The sequence below is a fragment of the Culex quinquefasciatus genome, chromosome 3 (genome assembly GCF_015732765.1).
Source record: "Culex quinquefasciatus strain JHB chromosome 3, VPISU_Cqui_1.0_pri_paternal, whole genome shotgun sequence".
Lineage (NCBI taxonomy): Eukaryota > Metazoa > Arthropoda > Insecta > Diptera > Culicidae > Culex > Culex quinquefasciatus.
In genome coordinates, this window is record NC_051863.1 from 126507770 (window position 1) to 126531601 (window position 23832).

The window sequence follows — 23832 nt, forward strand, 5'->3', positions numbered from 1 at the left end:
AGTTTCCACTGTAATTTGTTATGAAAATTGCAATCTTTGTGTAAACATCTAAAATTTGGACATTGTAACCAATAACTTCAAAATAAAGGTGTGAATAGAAGGGGGGATGAAGTCCTTAAAAATCAGCCAAGAGGGGAATGGAACGCAAAAGGTTGAGAAACACTGGAGTAGATCATTTCAGGTCATTTGTGATCAGTATTGCATTTTTTTAAAACGGCCAAATTAATCAAAAAATGAGAATTTATTTGCTTATGTTTATGTCATGTAATTTTTCATTAATATCATGCATTTTAAATTTAACTTTATCACTCAACTTTCTTCTTCAGCGCTGATTTACCACACATCACGAAAACCATTTTTCTAATCACCCAAACCAACACCAACAGCGCCGCCAGCACAACTCCGACCACGTCCAACAGGGCGAAACTCACCCATGGCAAATCCAACCCAGCCGATCGCAACTGTGGAGCTCCTTTGTGCCTGATAACGTACTCAATCCAGTACGCGGACTCCTCCAGGGACGACATCGGTCGATCCCGGAACACGGCCGAGACTCGATCCATGTTGGTCTTGTACTCCGGTTTGTGCAGCAGCTCGTTCAGTGCCCACCGGAACGAGCTTTCCGTAACGTTCGGGAAGTACAGTTTGACCGCGTACCCACCTAGGACTGCTTTGTTCATGTTGAGATGCTGGTCACAGTAGATTGGAATGCCAAGCATGGGAACTGCCCGGTGGACGCCCTCTTGCGTGCCCAACAGACCACCGTGCGTAATGAACACTTTGACGTTTGGATGTGCGAGGATGTCACTTTGGGGAAGCCAACTCTTGATCATCACGTTGCTGGGTAAATTCTGGATTGATTCGTCCTCGTACTTCCAAACAATGCGTTGCTTCATCGAACGGAAAACGGCCAAAATGGCACTCAACTTGTCCTTGGGCATGTCTGCGCTGCGAAGATTTGTTCCGAGGCTGAAGTAAACCGCACCCTCGTGGGCTTCGTCCAGGAACTTTTGGAGATCTGTTGGGAGTGGTTTGGGCTCCTTGATGTGTAGTCCACCCACCTGGATCAGTCCGGGAACTTTGGCACGGGTTGACGTTAACGGAGCATAACTGTTTAACAGCATGACCGATACTTGTCGCTCAAGGTCGGCGACCTTGGGCAACGGGCCTTTTAGATGATCAAAGTGTTCCAGAGCCATCGCTTCCTGGCGTGGCATGTAGTAAAAGGACCGAAGAAGTAGCTCGTACGCGGACGTTGCCGAGTTGTACAACCGCTGCCAGAACGACATCCGGTCCGTGAACGGAAGAAACTCGTGCGGCACGTGGGACCACATGTTCATCATTCCCATCAGCGGGCCCATGTACTGGGCAAAGCCGAAGGTTCCAACGGTCACAACCGGCGCCCGGTACTTGTGGGCCAACATCAGGAACGACTCCTGGTAGAACTGTTCGGCTAAAATCAAATCAAACCGACTTTTGTCATTTCTCAAGAAATGTCGCACATTTTCCCTCTTGAATGCGTGCTCCGTCGTTTCCAGCCCTAAACTGTACAGAAAATCCACCAACATCCGGTGGATGGAAATGTCCGTCAGTTCATAGATCGAGTCCACCTTCACCGATTCCTTCCAAAAGTCGTAAATCGGTGCTATTCGTATTTCCGTATAGTTCTCGTGCCTTCTGGACAGTGGGTAATTCGCGATACACGTGACCTCATGACCCCGGTCCAACAGTTCGTTTAAAATCGCATCGATCATCATCCAGTGGCTGCGCCCGGGAAATGCGAAAACACCCAGAATGCGTGCCGGCTCCGAGTTGTGCCAACTAAGGGCACTCACCAGTAAGAAACACAGAAACTTTATTTGCTGAAAAAAAAAATCGTCAATAAACATCTAGATTTGCAGACAAGATTGTTGTACCATATCAACAGGCAAACGATGTGTTCTTTGATCGACAAGGTGAGAGAGACTGGGGATCAACTAGTTTCTAACTGTCTAACGAAGTCTGTAAGAACACTTTGTAGTATTTGACTGCTCGTGATCGCATAAATGTCCCATAAGCGTTTTCATCGCTTTTGAATTATTGATGCAGTTTGGTTCGAAATCGTGTGCTCTTTCAAATGTTAACTCGTTGCCTTATGAATGGGACAAATTGCAGCTTACTGTTTTAGCATCTGGGACAGTTATGCGAACATGAGCAGTTGAGGTATACGTCAGTGGTTCTAAATCGTTTATAGACACTTTAACAAATATTGGAAGCTCCGATTGCATAAAAGCCATAATAGGCTGGTAGACACTCTAAACCCGTACACAATAATGTCCAGCCTTACCCTATTCGACAAGGGATAGCTTGAGAACCACTGCATCTTGAACGAGGCATTATTTGTCAATCATGCGACGTTATTGTTTACAAAACTAACAGAACTTTGGCCGGAGCGACACGCACATGGTTATAAAACGGTTAATCAAAGGGTGAAGTAATACGCAATTGAAATCTGAAAGTTATTATCTTCCGCTTTATGTAATTTCTAAAACACAACATTATAAACCTAGCCAGTCTGAACTAAGAATTGCACGTTTAACAAATATTTAGTACACAAATAGCAAAGAACACATCATTCCATGTGATTACAAAATGATCCTCACCATTATGGAAACTTTTTAAAGACGAGCTCACAAAAAAACTAGTTCTTGGACAAATATCAACCAGTACGAAGCGACAGCATAGTACCAACCACTATTGAGCTGTACGGCAAACAAATTGAAACTAACCCGCTTTCGTGGACCACCTCACGGGCTCAACTGTCGACCATGACTTGCAAAAAATCTTATCATCCGATTGAGTACCACACACACGTTAGTGAAACGGTGAAACCTTCACCAACTAGGTAAAGTCCGCTAATGTTTTTATTTTTCTCTGCGATCACTATCATCAAGCTTAATTGACGAGAGCGCGAGATTTTTTCAATATTGTTTACATATAAGGTCCCAAATCTATTTTCATGTATATATTTTTTGTAATATGTTTACTTTGAAATCATGTAAATTTATCAAAAATAAACTGTCCAATCCACCTATGATCATGCTTAGACATTTTGTTGGTCAATGTCATAAACTCTTTGAATACCTTCACGTGTCTGTAATACGCTGTAAGGAGTGCCCATTGGTCAACGCAATATTCTAAGACAATTTGACTGTTGCCCGGTACAATAAAAAATATCTGAGAACGTAAATTTCTACACTGTGCTCCAAGGCTACGCCCTTACAGTCCTGAGGGTTTTGGGAGATCAGTTTTTTACTGTTTACTAGTGGCAAAAGTGCAGGGAACCCATGCGACTTTTTAAAATAAACGGAATTTGGATGGTTTGGACCAAACAAGTAAAACATATGGGTAATTCTCTACCAACTCACACGAAATCGGGAAAAGTTGCCCCGACCCCTCTTCGATTTGCGTGAAACTTTGTCCTAAGGGGTAACTTTTGTTCCTGATCACGAATCCGAGGTCCGTTTTTTGATATCCCGTGACGGAGGGGCCGTACGACCCCTTCCATTTTTGAACATGCGCAAAAAGAGGTGTTTTTCAATAATTTGCAGCCTGAAAAGGTGATGAGATAGAAACTTGGTGTCAAAGGGACTTTTATGTAAAATTATACGCCCGATTTGATGGCGTACTCAGAATTCCGAAAAAACGTATTTTTCATCGAAAAAAACCCTAAAAAAGTTTGAAAAATTCTCCCATTTTTCGTTACTCGACTGTAAAAAAATTTGGAACATGTCATTTTATGGGAAATTTAATGTACTTTTCGAATCTACATTGACCCAGAAGGGTCATTTTTTCATTTAGAACAAAAAAATTCATTTTAAAATTTCGTGTTATTTTTAACTTTGCAGGGTTATTTTTTAGAGAGTAACAATGTTCTACAAAGTTGTAGAGCAGATAATTACAAACATTTTGATATATAGACCCTTTGACATAAAATTTTGGAACATGTCATTTTATGGGAAATTTAATGTACTTTTTGAATCTACATTGACCCAGAAGGGTCATTTTTTCATTTAGAACAAAATTTTTCATTTTAAAATTTCGTGTTTTTTCTAACTTTGCACAGTTATTTTTTAGAGTGTAACATTGTTCCACAAAGTTGTAGAGCAGACAATTACAAAAATTTTGATATGTAGACATAAGGAGTTTGCTTATAAACATCACGAGTTATCGCGATTTTACGAAAAAAAGTTTTGAAAATGTTACTTTTTGCGTTTCTCTCTGTTTCGTCGTCCGTGTCTGTCGCGGGTGACCATAAACGGCCATGATCGATGACAACCAACTTTTTCAAAACTTTTTTTCGTAAAATCGCGATAAATCGTGATGTTTATAAGCAAACCCCTTATGCCTATATATCAAAATTTTTGTAATTGTCTGCTCTACAACTTTGTAGAACATTGTTACACTCTTAAAAATAACCCTGCAAAGTTAGAAAAAAAAACACGAAACTTTGAAATGAAAAATTTTGTTCTAAATAAAAAATGACCCTTCTGGGTCAATGTAGATTCGAAAAGTACATTAAATTTCCCATAAAATGACATGTTACAAAATTTTTTACAGTCAAGTTACGGAAAATGGGAGAATTTTTAAAACGTTTTTAGTGTTTTTTTTTCGATGAAAAATACGTTTTTTCGGAATTCTGAGTACGCCATCAAATCGGGCGTCTAATTTTACATAAAAGTCCCTTTGACACAAAATTTATATCTCATCACCGTTTCAGGCTGCAAATTATTGAAAAATACCTCTTTTTTCGCATGTTCAAAAATTGAAGGGGTCGTACCGCCCCTCCGTCACGAGATATCAAAAAAGGGACTTCGGATTCGTGATCAGGGACAAATGTTACCCCGCAAATCGAAAGTTTCACGCAAATCGAAGAGGGGTCGGGGCAACTGCTGTGTGAGTTGGCGGAGAATTACCCATGTATTGTATGTTTAAGAGAAACTATTGCTTAAATACACAGTTTTCATCATTTTTGAAGGTTAATTAACAGGGGTCCACTTTTGGATAAGTTTGGATTTTCGTTGTCCTATATTGGACCCCCTAATTTTTGCTCGAAAATGAGCAGTTCATCGCTTTATTTTAGTAAAGTTACTTAAACTTACATTATTTCGACTTGCTGTAGTTAAATAATCAGTCAAAAAATGATTGCATAGTTAATTCAATCATAAAATATAAAAGCAGTTTTGTTGTGAAAATGCTAGTGGCTAAGGCTGATTTCAGATGTCGTACTCAAAACACTTATGTTGGTTAAAAGGACAATTCAATATCAGTCAACATTAATTTAAATGATGCTGAACATGTCAAATAATAGATTTGTAGACAACAACACGCTTGAAATTGTGATTTTATTGATTTTTTAATCAAAAACCCTTCAGAGGGTCCATTATAGGGAAGGGGTCCACTAATGGATAACGTACCCTACATTCATGCGCATTACTGACAAAAAAGATCAAAATTAGTGCTCTATAGATCATCCTGAGAGAGTGAGAGCTCAATCGCTTAATGAGAGACGCCAAAGTCAACTTTCGCTCACGTTTTCACAGCGCTTTTGATATAAAACTGCTTTCAACTTTCGGCAACATGGTTTTTCGAACATAATTTAATCACTCACTTAAAAAAAGTCCCGAAACATGTAATCAGTTAGCAAGCAAAACAAACGCCTTGAGTCCCTTGAAGTTTCACCAGGTTTTATCTATTCTCGTCGAAGGCTTACTAAAACCGAGCGAGAAGCGGTGGCAGATAAAGAACAAAGGCTGGCCACCAACACCACCAGCAACGCGTGTAAGAGTGAGCCAGTGATGCCAGGAAAATTTCTCTATAAACGGCACTTTTCGTAAGTGTTTGCTGAAAACTTCGTTACAAATGGCAGCACTATGCAGACACAAAAGAGCGCTGAAAGAAAAAAGAACTCAGCCGATACCGTCATCCGGGGCGCAACGCATAGGGCGAATCGGGACAGCAGTTTAAACAATGTTGCCACCTAATATTTTGCTTTTCGGTTAGACCAGATTCAGAGCAACAAAATGTGTTCATTCATTCCCAAATATGAGGCTTTTGAGTGCCTTAAAACGTGTTGTCCCTATTCAGACTGTAGTCCCGATTCGCCCCCAGTCGACGGTATTTGAAATTGCGTGGGCTCCAGTGCATTCTCGTCAGATTAGAATACACTTGAGCAGGGATGGAACAATCGCAAGACAATCAATTTCACTTGCGAACTTTTTTCATCCGCGAAAGAGAGACGAGGCAAATCGCGCAAAAGAAAATCGTTCGAAATTCTCACAGAAAATCAATCTGCTGATGATTTTAAAATGAATTTCCTAGTGAGCACCACATAAAATTATTTTCTTCACGTTACACTTGCAAGTGTAGTAGTGAAAAAGATGTTCCGCCGAATAATCAAGATGATATTTTTTTAGATTCTTTTTACCGATCTTTCGTGCGCGAGAGAGGAGAGTATATTCCCTTCGGATTTTTTTTTCTTGATGAACATCCAATGATTTTCTTTTGATGATGATTATTCCATCGCTGCACTTGAGAAATATTTTCAACAATCGGATAACCGGGAGCATCAGACACGACCGCTTAGTAAGTTTCCTTACCTAAACCCTTCTATGCTGCGCACTTTGTTTCCAAAAATTTAAAACCCAGGTCAAAATTATTTCCGGATCTTTTGTGTGACCCATATTTGGTTAGGAGTTAGGAAGGCACCAATAACGTACATGGTAACGTCATGATTCGAATTCCCGGACGCTTCGAAACCCGGACACTTCATCTTGTTTTATCAATTATTTGAATATAAGTTCGCATTATGAATGTCAAAACTGTGTTATTTGATGAATTCCAACATCAACTTTCTTTTAAAGTTTGTTTGAACGCTGTAGTTAATGCCAAAAAACTATTAAAAACAATAAAATTATAAGTTTACCAAAAATGCGAAACATTTCACTTGAAATATTTCATAGGCGTTCGAAGCACCGGGAAGGCAAAGCAAAATCAACTTTTATCAGTGTCCGGAATTCAAAGCAAAACAAGTCATTTTTATATTAAAATTCTTATGAAAAATTGTTAGAAAAGACATATTTTGCATGCATTTTCTTAAAACTGGCTGTTTATACTACATCCTTATGATATTTTTACATTTCCAACTTATTACATGTTTTTTTGCCAGCTATAACAAAAATGCTATGCTACTAAGTGTCCGGATTTCGAATCATGACGTTACGACGAGTTGAAAAAAAACTGATACATTTCAGAAAAATATACCATCGTTTTGTTCAGTTTTGTTTTTGTCGACCTGTGTTTTTGAAAGTACACAATGCTTCAACCAGCAACATTAAATATGAGATTGATGGAGAGCTTAAAACAAAAGCTTAAACTTGACATAACCCTAAGGCAATTTGCAATATCGTGAATCAAGCTAAAACGCAAGGTGTGTCATCGGTAATTTGAAAAGTAGTCACTAATTTGCAAACAAAGGGATGTCATCGTCATTTTAAAATAATTAGACTTTTTCAAGTTTTGTTTAATTTTCTGTAACGATAATATATTTCCTGTCTTTCTAATATACGTTTCTTCTTATGATATTTTTACATATAACCCTTCATAGTTAATATTCTCTTCTTTACCCCTTCCTCCTACAGATTCCCCCGTCCACATAATTTACCCCCTTTTGCCAGCTTATAGCTCGGATGGATGTCCGTTTGTCTGTGAGACTGTGAGTGAGTGAACCTTTTTGTTTTTTGTAGTGAGAGTGTCTGATGGGGTTGTGGTTCAGGTTAGAAGCTATCCGATTCTAGCCTAGCTTATAAGTTCCTCTCCGTCCATGCCACTACAGTTCGTTTTTGTTTTGTTTTTCTCTACACAGCATTCGACTCTCCTTTACTTTGTGGTTGCTTAAGTATTTACACCGAAAGTAAAATATTACAGTCAAACTTACACGTATTCTGTTTTTTTTTTTTTTTTTGTTTAAATATTTGTTCTTGAGTTGACTAATAAACTTTGCAAGTGTCCATCTTTATTTTTAGTTGATTTTAATGAGATGGTTGATATTTCAGTGTGGCTCATTTAGTACAGTGCTTCCGGGTGTGATTTTTTTTTGTTTGCCTTTAAATAACTAGTTATATCTCTGTGTGTGTGTGTTGTGTATATTTAGTTTTCAGATGATTTCCAACATTTTGCGTGTGTTTCTTGTTCTTCTGAGTTTGGCTTTGCTTGAATATAATGCAAGTAACAGTCACATTCATCGATAATAACTTCTCAACTTGAGTTCAAATTCTGACAGAAACATAGATTTGCTTATATATTGGTTTGCAAGTTTCTAACGAACACTCGCGTCAAATCTTACACATTCTAGCAAATAAATTTGATGTTGTGATTTGTTGTTTCGTTCACGTTTATTCACGCTTTATCTTAGTTTTCTTCTGATTTGGTGATTTTTTGTTTTTGTTTTGAATTAGTCTTCTAAGTTGGGAGAAAATTGGGGAGCATTTTGCTAATTATCAGAGTTTCTTAACTAATTAGGACCTCAAATCGATTAACACTCGGCGCGGAAAGAAGTTATGCTCTTCCATGAGCGGTGAGCGCGATTTTTAAAATATTTTGGCAACTAAATGTCAACATTCGTAAGATGATTTTCATTTTTTTCGTTTATGGTGTTTTACAATACGTAGCAAAAAGATCCCTATTAACTTTAAAAAAATAGGAAAAAATAATAAACTTTTTTTTAATAAAATCTGAATATTATTTTTAATTTATTTATTTTTTGAATTCGCTCATGGTCATGGTTTGCAGAAATGCTTTTTTTAATGGTGATTTATTGCGATATTGGACAATGTTTGAACCCGTAAATGACCAGTTTCCAGAATTTGGAAATATGTAAACATCAACTGACGTGAGAAGGATGGACTCTTTGGTTACACTTCTATATTGGCCCAATCGCATTTGCTAGGATTGCCGCATATTCAATATTTATAATGGCCTATCTACAATCACTTAGCTTAGAAAATTTCACTTAGCTTAGGAATTTGAATCAATGGAAATGAATCTGAGTTTCTACAATGGAAAAGTAATCAAATTAGAAACTGACGTTTGGTTTGGAAAATTTCAAAATCTACGGTAAGTTGACGTTTCCATATCAAAGGTAAACAAACAACTGCATAGCAACGTATATCAGCCCAGCAAGTTTTCTAAGTTGATTGTGGATGACGAACGTAAGTTGCAGACTTGCCTAAGTAACTACTTTACTTAGATGTTCTAAGCTAAGTGATTGTAGATAGGACTTAAGGCTCTTTCTATGAAAACATATTTTCAAAGAAAATTTAGTGATTTTAGAGAATTTTTGGATAATAATTTAAAAAATACATTCATTTACCTCATTTTTTTTATAACCATGAAACAGGGCTCCATCTTAAAATTTGGCGGGGTAAATAAAAATATTATGCCTAAAAAGTATGTACTGTAACCTTTAATTTTGAAAATATTTCTTGTTGCTCAGAGGCGTAAGTATGAACAGTTCTAACCGGATTGGTTCAAAACCGAAAAAAATGATTGAAGTGAAGATTTAGATTTGGTTTTAAATTTAGTCTTAGATTCAGGTATAGATAATCATTTTAATCAGGATTTTGAGAACAAAAAAAAAGTTGTTTAAACCATGATTTAAAATTTGATTTAAATTTCTGATAACATGCTAGCCGAGTATTTTTGTTTAACGTATTTTAAAACACCATAAATTTGCTTATTGCTTCACTGAAATCCAAGGGGACGACTTGACAGATTTTTCCCCATCGGTAAATAAAAATTAACAATAATTATCAACAACAACAGCGCGAAAGAAACGACTTGTCATGACATTCAAAGGGGTCCGCCATCCACGCTGCTTTACGCTGAATCAAGTTAAAATTGCCAACTCATCGCGTGTATCATCGCGGCCAAGCCGCGTGCTGTGAGCTGTTCAAATCCGCCATAGCTGATAAAAGAAAGACACCGACAGTTGAATTGGTTGTGCCCACCCACAATGACACTCAAATAGAACTCGCACAATACGGGATACTCCTACGAGTTACGCTAGCCAAACTACGGAGCTTCGAACTTGACATAAGAACGTACAATTTCAAAAATAGCCTGCAATAATTGCTCTACGGAAGGATTAGTTATGGCGAAACCAGATAATTGTTGCACAATCTACGGGACCAATTCGGTTTGATGACGTTGTTGGTGAGGCTGACCACGCTGACCAGGCACGTGTCCTGCGCCATGCTGACAGGAGGAACTGACCCCACGTGTTTGACCATGCTGCAAGCCAGGTGCCTCACTCGCATTTGAGCAGTTGTTTTTATTCGTGCCAATGCAACGTCCCTTCCGAGAACTGTATCAACAGTTTTGGCTTCCAATTAATTGAAGATTAACAGGAGGGTCGTGAGCATTGCATTGGTTAGCTCATTAGGACCGGTTACCGGAATTTTGCTGCGGGCCAAAGGTACGGTGAGGGCGATGAACGATGAGAGCCGTGGAAGACAAGTGGAGGGCCGGACTAAACTAACTAAACTAACAGTGACACAAAAACCAACCGAGGGGAACAAACTATAATACTTTTGGAAGCTGCGCGGATTGTACACGTACGTTACACAGACAATACACGCTGAACAATATCCTCTCCTTCTGCGACAAAATTCGATGTGTGCAAATCAAAGCCAGAGTGTGACTAGCGACAGCAGCAGCAGCGTCTGCCGGTTATTATTGCTTTACCAATGTAATCAACCGAATACGTACACTAGTAGCATCAATATCACCCGAGTTTGGTTGAACGGAACAAAAAATAACAGCTAAACATAAAACAGTTTTGCACAACTCGCGATACAGTGGAGGATCTTTCGGAACTAGGTTGCCACCGGCTGAAGCTGAAATGTATATTACAAATGATTTGGAAGTTTACCGAATTTAAATTATTTGTCTTAGATGATTACAAGTAAAATTTATAACCCCCATAATTTAGATGACTAATGTGATTTTTATTTCATAAGTGCAAAGTGCAAGTATTTTTATGGAAGTACTTGGAAAATTGTGTGTCAAAATGTTTGCTAAACTATTTATATCCGAGATCCATCGACAAAAATGAGCACTAGTACGCAACTATCATGAAGACGCATTGTGCTTCCAACTTGAACTTAAATGAGCTCGAAGGGTCAACAAACTCGAGCATCTCAAGCCGGGTACATCGTCCATACGATTTTGCTTGAGGAAAGTTACTTTTTTCATTAATGACAATTTGTTAGCATTTTTTTTGCGGTAAATGCCACTTGAATTCCATTTTTCTGTTCCTGACTTTGCTTAGAATTTGTGAAACCCGAAATATTAAACTTTTTATATCAAACAAACCTGCAAGTCCTCAAAAACTAATTAAAAAGGAATTGAACACCGGCAATGATTTCCGAGCAAAAACTACGTTTTAGACCCCCCCCCCCCCCTTCGTGGACAATTGTCCATACAAAAAAAAAACTTTTTTGTGGACCCTTAAGTGTCCACGTGGTTTATGGATGGTCCCCTTACAACATTTAAATGCAATGCGTAAAGTGTGGAAGCAACCAATCGCTTTCAAATCTTGGGGAGTTGTTTACTGCCGCTCAAATCAAGTCCGTCTCATATGTAATTTCGTCAATTTTGATTTAATGATGCAATTTGGTTCAAAATCATCTGAACTATCAGGAAAACCAATAAAATTTAGTAGTTTATTCTTGAAACCCGTAACAAACTTCACTTTTTCGTGAAATCCTAACACGTAGTCTTATGAGCGAGACAAATTTGCCTTGCGTTTGTCTCGGCTTGCTGTTTTTACATATGGGACGGACTAGATTAGAGCAGCAGGGTCATAAAAGCAATCGAAAAAAACATGTGAATAATCGTCCATCTCGACCCATCCTAATATACATGTACCATTTCCATTATTTCAATCCTTGAAAATTTTGCAAAAAATGATAGAGAAATGAGTTCAATCATTAAAAAATACATTTAATAGTCCAACACTTTATTTTTTAACGTCATTTATTGTAATTTTGATTCACTGATCTAAATAACTAAAAAATACATAGAAAAAATGCACTATAAATGCATAACTTTTTTTAACATTAACTCAAACCTAACAAGTTCTTTGACCATCAAATTTTGAACCTTTTTTAAGATGATGTTACGGCACTTTCGCTCTTTTTAAACCATAGGAACCATAGGAACTGAAGTAGTTTTAAAATAGTTATTTTTAAATACCCAAATTTATATTCAAATTTGTAAAAGTTTGTTTTTTGGTTTCAAAACCATTCAGACTTCTGGAGTAATTTCAAAGTAAACTTGAAAAACTCAAAATATAGGATAAATTTCGAAATGGCCGAGAGCAGCGATGGAATAATCATCATCAAAAGAAAATCTTTGGACGTTCATCAAGAGACAAAATTCGAAGGCAAAAAGAATCTAAAAACGTTACTTTAAACCACCTCAGTGATTGGTGCCTTCCTCCTAAAATCAATTGAAGACGCTTTCTGTTTGTATTCAAATGCGCCTCAATACATGCAAACAAAATGCTATAAAAGCGTTACTAACACTCAAAGTAAAAAGTATCCTTTTTTCAAGTTCACCCGTCGTCACCTTTTAAAAGGGTATTGAAAATTTACTGAATTTGACATACCCTTTTAAAAGGGTGACGCCGGGTGAACTTTAAAAAAGGATAGAAAGTATCCTTTTTGAGGATTGAAAGTACCCTTTTGAGGGATACTTCTGACTTTAAGTGTACGTTTCTGCTATAAAAAGCTTGGGCTAACGAGGCCGATTCCATAAAGCCTAGTGCTGCCTCAGCCGGATCTTTTGCAATGTTTACCCTTTTTTGCATCCGTCAAAATTATATTTTTGCACAATTGCTCATAACTTTTGATAGCGTTGTCAGATCTTCAATCTTTTGGGCTCGTTGGAAAGGTTTTTTGATTACCTATCTAACGATGGGTCGTAACATCGAACTTTTTCATCAAAATTTTTGAGATCCGGCCTCGAAAAAGTGTATAAAAAACACATACAGTGAGTCAAATATTACCACCTCTTGCATTTTGAAGCATCCAATTTCGTCCACTACAGCCCGATTACGAGTCCCTAGACTGAAATTTGAAATTTTCAAATTCCCCAAGCAAAACATTCTGACCCAGGCCGGTACAGAAATTCTCAGCACGGAAAGTAAAAATTTTAAATTTCGGACTAGGGACTCGTAATCGGTTCCGGGACAATCCGGATTGTTTAACGGTATTGTTCCGAAACAGTATTTTGGTCGAAAAATGTCAATAAAAAAGATGAAAACAATGTATATTTTGAACAAATATTGTTAAAACTTGTTCAATACAGACCCTTACAACATATAATAGCAATTTTATAAAAATAGTTGTTTATAAACTAATGTTTTGAAAAATTTTACATAAAAAACTAAATTTAAACCAATTTTTAATATAAACTAACAAAGTTATCAGAACCTCAAAGTTGTCACAAACTGGCTAGAGGTACTAGTATTTGACACAGAAACAACATTTCATACGGACGTTTCGGACAATTATTTGACCTCTTTTTTTTTACTTTCAGTAAACTATTTTTGTATTTTTTAAGAAGGTGTTTTTTGCAAATCCAATGACAGGTTCTCAAAGAGGACATTCTGCCGCGTCGATTGATGTATAAAACATGGTACTTTGATCGTATTTTATGAACTTTTATATCACAAACATTTTCCGTACGGGGGGGTACGGACAAATATTTGATTCACTGTAAGTGACCATAACTTTTGATAGGGTGGTCAGATCTTCAATATTTTGGACGCGTTGGAAAGGTCTTTCAAATACCTTTCTAAAAATGTATAACATGACGGAGTTTTATTCAAAAACCATCCTTTTTACGATCTTTCGGACTTTAGTCAAAAATATTTTTTAAGCATAACTTTTGAAGTACTTAACTAAACATCACCATTCATAGATAGTGACTTAGGGGACCCCAAGACGGATCGAATGAGGCCAAAATGGACAAAATCGGTTTAGCCAGTCCCGAGATAATCAAGTGCAATTATTTTGATCAACATCCAACCACCATCACAGACATTTGCTCAGAATTTGATTCTGAGTCGATATGTATACATGAAGGTGGGTCTAGGAGGGCAAATTAAGAAGTTCGTTTTTCGAGTGATTTTATATCCTTTCCTCATTGAGGTGAGGAAAGCAAAAATCATTGATTATTCGGCGGAACATCTCTTTTACTACTACACTTGCAAGTGTAACGTCACACGTCGAAAAATTACCTGTCACATTTTGTAGATGGGCAATGTGTGTAAACAAACGGAAATAAATATTATTAAGTGATGCTGACAAGGAAATTCGAATGTTTTTTTTTTTGCGGTTATTTCATCCCTGGTCGAGTGTATCATCCTCATAGGGGGATGGCGTTGCTATTTTTAGACCACGTTTTCCACTTTTTCTCATCGAAACCAACTATTTTATCGACTTCATTTTGCTGGGCGAGATAGAGGAGAAAAGCAACTCGCGACAAAATTTTGAGGCTAGGAATTTTGACAGATATGATTTTCATAAAGTATTCGCCTCCTTTTCTCTCTTACAGAAAACCTGGGAACGAGGTAGCTGTCAAACTAGGCCAAAATGTTAAAGTCACTCACAAAATGAACTTTGAGTGATTTGAGTTCATTTCTGACGTCACGATTTTCTCCTCTTATCCTCTTATAGAGGAGAAAATCGTGACGTCAGAAATGAACTCAAATCACTCAAAGTTCATTTTGTGAGTGACTTTAACATTTTGGCCTAGTTTGACAGCTACCTCGTTCCCAGGTTTTCTGTGGGAGAGAAAAGGAGGCGAATACTTTATGAAAACCATACCTGTCAAAATTTCTAGCCTCAAAATTTTGTCGCGAGTTGCTTTTCTCCTCTATAGGACGCCGTCTATTTTTAGACGATGACTCAGCACTTTTCCACTCTTGCACTTAAAAAACCAGATGGCAGCACGATGTAACGCGCGATGTATGGGGATCATTTTCTAAATAAATGGCTCTTCAAAAAAAAGTGTCACTACCATCAATCGATCCCAAGACCTTTGGCATATTGAACCGCGCCTTTGCCGTATTAGCCACCATGGTTCAATGACTAAGTGACGGCCATTTGTCCATAAAAGTCACTCAATTGGATGAACTTTTTTAATGAACGAATGAACACGATTTGTTGTCGTTGTAAGCCCGAGAGATCTATACTCTTGCAAAATAAAACTTTTCTCTCGTTTCAATTTGGATAGTCCGCTCGGTGATTGGTGTTGAAAAAAACATCATGGGATAATTTTGACATATTTTGCATTGGTTCATATAAGCATTGAAATACAGTAGTTGTTCGGTAACTGGGCGTTTTTTAACTGGGCGCTCGATAACTGGGCCGTAGCCCAGTTAAAAAGCAGACAAACGTCAAAAACCAAAACAAACCGAAATCACCGAGGGGTTAATGGATGCAAAAATCATGGTCAAACTTTTTTCAAACTATTATGTAATTTCAAGTCACAATTAAAGATATATGAAAAGTAATCATTGTAAACAAATTTGAGTAACTTTTATTTTTATATTTCATCCAATAAATTTTATGCATCGGTAGTCCCCTCCTTATTTTTCGTTCAGCCCAGTTAGCGAACAGCATTCGATGACTGGGCTACGTTCTCAGCCCAGTTACCGAACAACTACTGTATTTGAAATTAAATTTTTACTCCCCAATAACAAATTAAATAGCATAAATTGATAAAAAAAATCAATGAATTATATTTGTACTGCGGTTCTTTCTTTTTTTTTTTTGTTAACCATGGTTCGTTTGCTCTTTTTAGTGAAACGGCTCTTAAAGCGGCTTGCTCTTGTTTTGCCCATCAGTAAGTACTGAGAATTGATTTCGATGGAGAAGCATGGTACTTTGAACAAATTGAAAATTAGACAACCAAATGTAAAACAACAAAAAAACGAAGTTTGAGCTATGTGATAAAGAAAAGTAATGAAGCATTTATTAGGAAATTACCTTAGTTTATCAAAACAAAACTCCCACAGCAGCTCTATGGGACAACAACTGATAATTAACCACTCCCTCACCGTTCGTCAAACAGTTCAAACTTCAGCCGGCAGCAACTTCCTCCGCACGTCGAATATCGCAGTTCGCAGAACACAACCCCCGAAAATTCCTACGTTTTCGGCGAGGAAAAAAACTAGCAATCTTACACCAAACTTAAAAGCCAAAAGAAACAAACAAAATTACAAAACTAAAACACACAAACACCAGCCCTGCGCGCGCGCGCTACAAGCTGGTGATGATACAATCTTTTACGCTCCAATTAGGACTCTTAAACTTGACTAACTTGTATACTGCCGTGGCTCTTCATCTCCAGCACCGATTTCTCCGTCGAGTGGTTGTTGTTATTGTTGTTGTTGTTGTTGGTGATGGTCATTTCGTTGCCGGAATCGAACGATTCACCCACTTCCAGCGGATTAATGCCACCGTTCCGTTCCAGCGTGTCCTTGTCATCACCACCGCCGCCGCCGCCACTTCCAAGCAAAATCCCACCGTTGGCCATCGGCGGAATTGTCGTGGTCGTCGTTGCCGCCGCGGGCACGCTGATGACATCGACGCTGGTGCTCTTGCGCTTGGCCATCGTCAGTGGGCTGGTCTTTTCGGCCTCAATCAGCTCGGCGCTGCCCGTCTGCATCTGCAGCGACTGTTTGCCGGTGAGCTTTTCCTTGGTGGGCTTATCACCGACGCCGGAGGATTTTTTCGAGCCGCCGCCGCCGCCGCCCCCGCCGTCGTCCTTGTCTTTGTCCTTGTCTTTCAGCTTCTTGAAGCCAACGAGCACCTTGTGGGTTTTGGAGTCCTTCGTCTTGCCGGCCGTTGTGGAGGCCGCCTTGTTGGGACCGCCGTCGGCGGCGCCACTCTCACTTTCCTCGTTAATACTGCTCAGCTGGCCGTTCTCCTCCTTGGGACCCTGGATCGGGATGTCGTCTGTTGGTTTTGGAGAGTGAGGGGAAGAAACGGAATGGAGAGAGAAAGAGAATGTATTCAATCAATTGTTTGATAGTAAGATTAATCACGTTGTCGCACTTTATTGTGCTATTTATCACGGCGCGGTTACACAAAAGTTTGAGTGTCTTCTTTATTCTTCTTTATTGATATTGTTTCAATATTGTTTGTGGAATAAATAAAACAAAATAAGATGAGACACATTATTCTAAAGTACCAAGCTTTCCCATTGACACCAAAAAACAAATAGATAGACATTCCTTGTGGAAAACTTAAACAACGAGTGTTAAATGCCAGCAAAAAGAAACTATAAAAATCCACTTTAGTTGTTGGTGCCTTCCTCACTCCAAACCAAAAAAAAATAGTTCAAACAAATGATCTCGAAATAGTTTCCATCAGCATAAAAATAATATTAACTCATTGAAAACCAAGTAGGCAGAAAACTCTGTTTTTTTTAGGTGGCTCAAGTGGCCATAACGTAAATTGTGAGTCATTACATTTTTCTTTTCTTTTTTGCAAGAAGGAAAATTCGGTGGCACCGTAATTTTGAGGACCCGAATTGTCAACAAAACCTAAGAAGACAAAGTAGATGTCTCGTAGGGCCGTAGATCGATTGGTTCCATCCGGACGGCCTCCTTCTAGTGTAAGACGTGGTCTTTACTATGTTTTACAGACTTTTTTTTTTAATCGCCATCGTGTTCCCCGGACAATTTTACATAATAATTAATGTAAACCTCAAACTAAAATGAATAATTGTCGAGAAACAGCGATTTTACTGAAAAAAGTTTGATTTTACTGAAAAAAGTACGATCTTCTTGTGACATTTAGTTCTTTTCGAGAAAATCGATTTTGCCACAAGTCTGAAGTAACATTTGAAAAGGGCGCTTAAGCATTTTGACATCTAGAGCTGTTTTGCAAATTCTAAGACAATCCGCAGTGTTGAAAGGTAACTGGGAAGTCCAGCTATCGTTTCACACTTTGAAATTTGTTAAAAAGGTTTCCCAATGTGTCGGAATTAGCAAAATAGCTCCAGCTGTCAAAATGCTCATTCACCCTTTTCTTGTGTTGTTCCAAAGTGTGTATAGAGGAGAAAATCGTGACGTCAGAAATGAACTCAAATCACTCCAAGTTCATTTTGTGAGTGAATTTAACATTTTGGCCTAGTTTCCATTAAATGTTTTTTTTTTAACTTTCTATTTGAGCCGCATGATCACGTGAAGTCAACAAGACTAACCATTCTCAATCAAACATAGTTAACCTTGTATGAGATGGCAAGATAATAACGTGCACATTAGGGTGGGTTCAGATTTTTTTAAATTCATCAGATCTGATACTTAGAACCAAAACGAAGAAACGGGACGTTAGAATAATTCAAACGATTTTAGGAAAAAGCATAAATTGAAGCAATCGTACTTTTACATATTTACCAACTCGTTTTCACCAGAAGCATGCAATCCACGAAAAGGGTCGAAATAATGTAATAATAGGCAGTTTCCCCAGAACGAAGGTACAACTTCTTTCGCGGTACTCGATGATAAATGCGCAATTTCAGTTCACTCGAAAAATCAAAATTCATCTCGTGCAATGAAAACAACAGCTCTCATCATTCGGCAGCCACGTGGGCTCATCATCGTGTCGACGTGTTCGTGCTATCTTGTCGCACGTCGCTTATTGACGTTCCGAGAAAATGTTTGTCAATCTGTGCGTTATACCAAAGTTTGGTTGAAGTTGGTTACCGGAGTCCCGAGTTACAATTAAAAATGTATACAGGATCTAGCGTTGACATGTCGTCGTAGTCGTGCTATCTTGTCGCACGTGCATTTTATGGCAAAGGAGAATGGGCAAATTTGGTCCAAGAATGTACACGAACGGGACCAACTTTTTTCGAAAGATCTTGGCGAGACATGAAAAAAAGTCTTCTGGACTAACTCTCTCAACCACGGGGTTCAAAAGTTACATGCTGTTGAAGTTTGAGCATTTTTGGTTAAAATGTACAAAAAATCGAATTTTTGCTATTTCTAAAATTATTTATAAAATCTTTGTTTCATTATGGATTTCGATTTTCTTGACTTCATTCGACGCGTATCAGCAAAAACTATGAGTTCTGATATGTCTTAGCATGATTGAAACATGATTTCTCTTGTTTTTATTCGTTTGAACCATTTGTGCAAGAGGCATCCCATAGACACAAGTCGAAACTTCAAGGTTTTGAAACCGGATCCGACCCAGACTGCTTCAGTGAGTATGGAAGGCTTCAGTGCAATGTTGTAACAACTTATTGGGATGGTCTGAGTCATCCGAGAACTCCTTGGAGTTAAGACCGGTGAGTCTACCGCCGTAACAAGCAAGATGTCGGCGGTTTTTGACCACGGATCATACCGCATGGCTTCAGTGAGTATGGTAGACTACTATGCTGATTTGTTGGAGTGTCCTGGGTTCTCCTAGGACTCCTGGAGTTAAGATCTGGGTCTACTACCGTAACAATCCAAATGTCGACCGGTTTTGACAACGGAACATACCCGCGCTTCAGTGAGTGTGGTAGACTACTTGCTAATGTGTTAGGATGTCCTGGGTCATCAAGGACTTCCTGGAGTTATGATCTGTAGGTCTACGGCTGTTACAAGGACTCCTGGAATGGTCAGAACATCCCAATATAACAGCAATACAGTCTGCCATACTCACTGAATCTTTGCGGTTATAATGCGCGGTTAAAAATCATCAACCTTTTCTTGATACAGTGACCCAAATATCTAAACTCCAGGAGTCCTAGGATGACCAAAGACATCCCAAGACATTAACAAAGCAGTCTACCAAACTGTCTGAAGCTATGCGTGTATGTTCGGGGTCAAAAACCGACGACCTCTTGCTTGTTACGGCTGTAGCTCCACAGATCATAACTCCAGGGAGTCCTTGGATGACCCAAGACATCCAACCACATTAGCAAAGTAGTCTACCACACTCACTGAAGCTATGCGGGTATGTTCCGTTGTCAAAACCGGTCGACATTTGGATTGTTACGGTAGTAGACCCACAGATCTTAACTCCAGGGAGTCCTAGGAGAACCCAGGACACTCCAACACATCAGCATAGTAGTCTACCATACTCACTGAAGCCATGCGGGTTTGATCCGTGGTCAAAAACCGCCGACATCTTGCTTGTTACGGCGGTAGACTCACCGGTCTTAACTCCAAGGTGTTCTCGGATGACTCACACCATCCCAATAAGTTGTTACAACATTGCACTGAAGCCTTCCATACTCACTGAAGCAGTCTGAGTCGGATCCGGTTTCAAAACCTTGAAGTTTCGACTTGTTTCTATGGGATGCCTCTTGCACAAATGGTTCAAACGGATAAAAACAAGAGAAATCATGTTTCAATCATGCTAAGACATATCAGAACTCATAGTTTTTGCTGATACGCGTCGAATGAAGTCAAGAAAATCGAAATCCATAATGAAACAGAGATTTTATAAATGATTTTAGAAATAGCAAAAATCGATTTTTGTACATTTTAACCAAAAATGCTCAAACTTCAACAGCATGTAACTTTTGAACCCCGGGGTTTAGAGAGTTGGTCCAGAAGACTTTTTTTCATGTCTCGGCGAGATCTTTCGAACAAAGTTGGTCCCGTTCGTGTACATTCTTGGACCAGCTCCCAAACAAATTTGCCCATTCTCCTTTAGATAAGAATGTCTTGTTGTGCAGCTCACAATGTTTCTCCTTTTGCCTTTCAAAGGTCAACAAAATTCGTTTTTAATCCTGATATATTCAATGGTCCCGTCTGTGTGGATCAATCGGACCGCGCACTGGACTCACAATCCAGAGGTTGCCGGTTCGAATCCCGCGGCGGGCGCTCTAAAATTCTTTGTGTAAATATGGGTATTCGGCGCCGTCGCTCCGTGCCATACTCTCATACACTTAGTAGCCCAGGGCGGCGAAGTCCTTGTAGATAAAAGGAAGACACTAGTGGTTGGTACTAGCAATAGTGGCCGACAGCTATAAAGTCAACTTCGTTCGATATTCAATAAAATCCGAAAAAAACTTCGTGCATTTTTGTCACTTTTCATATGAAATAAGTTTCAATCTTGTCGTGCCCTATCACACTCTAAAAATAGCTATACGTGCGACAACTGCTCAAAACTATTACAGGTCAAAACGCGTTTGACACACGTACATGCCCGACTACCATGTGTAATTATAACTCGGGACTCCAGTAACCAAATTCAACCAAACTTCGGGACAATGCACATAATGGTCAGCGATAAATCGTTTTTGTGTTATTGATAACATTGCGTACTCTAGTTTATGTTTATTCAAGTCAAAAAGCGACGTTTGACAAGATAGCACGTCAAAGTCACCCACAAATTCGGAACACTTTTGTGATAATTTGTCAATAGCATGCCAAATGCATCTTTTCTGTCGACCCTACTCTAGCTATTTCACTAGTAAAAGTAGTACTTTAAAACAAAACACTGTATCTCAAGACTGTTTCATTGAGAGCAGCAAAACACTGCCCTCAAATTGCATGTTCCATGATTGTGAGTTGTTATTGTGCCTTCTACAATTGTGGAACACCTGAATTTAACTGATATTTTCACACAAAAAAAGTTATCAGACCATTCATAAAACATAACTAAGCTTAAATTTCCTTGGTTTCAGTCTGGGTGATGAATGGACAAAATGCGTAACGTGATTTTCGAATGATCCCACTTTGTTTACATCTACAAAGTAGGAGGCTGTTCAAGCACAAGAATGACTTTTTTCTTACTGGCAAATGAGCTGTATTATAATCAGTAGTATGTGTTCTATTTTGTCTAGTTTATGTCATCTTTTGCTGGAAAATTGTGTGTGTTTTAAGGTTTCGATCGGTTTGAAGATTTTTTTCTTTTTACGGGTGACAAGAACTGCGGTCATTCTGCGAAGTCGTGGATAAATTCCTTGACTAATTTTAGAATCCTGCAGCTTTTCCTGGTCCAGCGAAAAAAGTTCGCTAATTCTAGCGATGATTATCTAACAAACAGAGCAGGTTTTCAAATGGAATCAAACAATAAAGACAGCTTCTGGATGGATACAAGCTTTGGCTAGAGTCGAGGGACATAAACATCAAAAAATATTTGCAACGGCCTTATAATAATTTAAAAAAAATGACTATCTCGCCTACAACCTTCAAACCACACATTTTTCATTCTTGCAAAAAAAAAACAATTTTTAATGATCGATAACAATACTATGTACTTTTGGAGAACGATAAATTGGTTCCACTTTGACAGTTCAAAATTGAGGCCGTTTTTCGAACGACTATTCAGTACCCAGGTTTCAGTGTGTGAAGTCATTATTTTATAACAAAAAATGTACTCATGGGGAGAACCAAAGTTTGTTTACATCCGTAAGAAAAAGTGTTCCGAATTTGTGGATTTCAAGGATCAAAGCTTTTCTTCCAAAGGTTGATATAAAAGTTAAAATTTGCAGCATTCGAAAGATCGCAAAAAAAAACTTTCAAAGAGCGAATCAAAAAAGTAATCAAACCATCCACATCAACGACCCCGGGGTCTTTTGTGGTCTCTATTGCAAGTTTCTGCTCGAACCTAGGAGTCCGAAGGCTTGAATGGGGAGAACACCCAAACCTATTTTTACTCCAAGGAACCTTCCACCCCAGTGTTTGAACTGACGACCTTTGGATTGCGAGTCCAACCGCCGCCAGCGATTCCACCGGAGTAGGCTTGGTTTGGTGTGTTGTTTGTACTTATGGCATGGAGACGACTCCTACACCTGAATTGACTTAACGGCCTAACAACCAAGGCCGGGACCGACATTTTACTTCCTCATCCGATGGAAGGTTGCAGCAGATGGGAATCGAACCCAGAATCATCCGCTTACAAAGCGGACAGCGTAACCATTCGGCCACACACTGCGAATCATTAAGTTCAATTTTCGATTTGAGTCATTGAAAGCTACACAAAATGTCGTGCTTAGCTCAATATGCAGCCTAAAATGCACCTGCGACAAGCTAGCACGACCACGACGATTTCTCTAAAATAGCAAATAAAATACTCTTTTCCCGGAAGGAACCTGGCCGGCACGCGTTGGTCTTCGTGCAGCAATTTGAGTAGAAGATGGTAAGATTCATAATTTTTTTTTGTCATCGATGCTCAGCGCAACGGGAAAAGCACGTTCAATCTTTTTCCTTCTGTTTGCACAAAGTGTAGCCTACGATTGTCCAGCGATGAACAAATCGAACGAGAATAACGACGGCAAAATTAAACTTGCATTTTTTTTTGGCATGGTGGACAGTTCCCTCAAATTTCCTTAAATGTTAGTGGTATCGTACACATAAATCTTTTCACTTTAGAATATTCATTAAATCTGTTTTAAAGGACTAAATCTGCGAGGGCAATTAAGCCATTGCATATTGTGTTTCAAGTTAAAGCGGTAAATTTAATTTGAGGACAATGTCACAAATAACGAGGTCCTTGAGCTCCCAATAGAATTGAAAACCATTTCGTTAAAAGGTCAGCGATTTGTCCCTGCTATATTTATAACAATTGCATGAACTTCTTAACAATTAACACTTCTAATAAATTGTAGACAAAAGAAGCCATCCAACTTAAACCCAGACCAATTTGATTCAACCTTGGACATGAAACAGAAAGCAGAGACTAACTTGCAATGTCTACAGGTTATTTACACACCACGAGTACACTGAAAGCCCGACCATGGTAGTTTTAAGAAAATTTGCTAAAAATGCTG

General features: G+C 38.6%; 2 protein-coding genes across 8 annotated transcripts in view; both read right to left on the reverse strand.

Moving 5' to 3' along the window:
• Positions 1 to 222: 222 nt before the first annotated feature.
• On the reverse strand, positions 223 to 2800 carry LOC6043355 (UDP-glycosyltransferase UGT5). 2 transcript variants are annotated; one of them, XM_038264869.1, is made up of 2 exons: positions 2643 to 2800; positions 223 to 1862 (listed from the first exon to the last, which is right to left on the reverse strand). In XM_038264869.1, exons 1-2 carry the CDS (start codon positions 2643 to 2645, stop codon positions 306 to 308), a joined length of 1560 nt encoding a protein of 519 aa, XP_038120797.1. In that variant the 5' UTR covers positions 2646 to 2800; the 3' UTR covers positions 223 to 305. The 2 variants fall into 2 exon arrangements, with proteins under 2 accessions (XP_038120797.1, XP_038120798.1); XM_038264870.1 differs by lacking the exon at positions 2643 to 2800 and adding an exon at positions 1917 to 2017.
• Positions 2801 to 15858: 13058 nt separating this feature from the next.
• The window catches only part of LOC6043356 (hyccin), a 58558-nt gene continuing 50584 nt past the window's right edge, over positions 15859 to 23832 (reverse strand). For 5 of the 6 annotated variants that reach the window (XM_038260670.1, XM_038260672.1, XM_038260673.1 and 2 more), the window contains exon 6: positions 15859 to 17069. In XM_038260670.1, coding sequence (XP_038116598.1) covers positions 16417 to 17069 — 653 coding nt within the window. In that variant the 3' untranslated portion in view covers positions 15859 to 16416. Of the gene's footprint in view, positions 17073 to 23832 lie in introns of all 6 variants that reach the window. The other variant, XM_038260675.1, reaches the window with a different exon arrangement.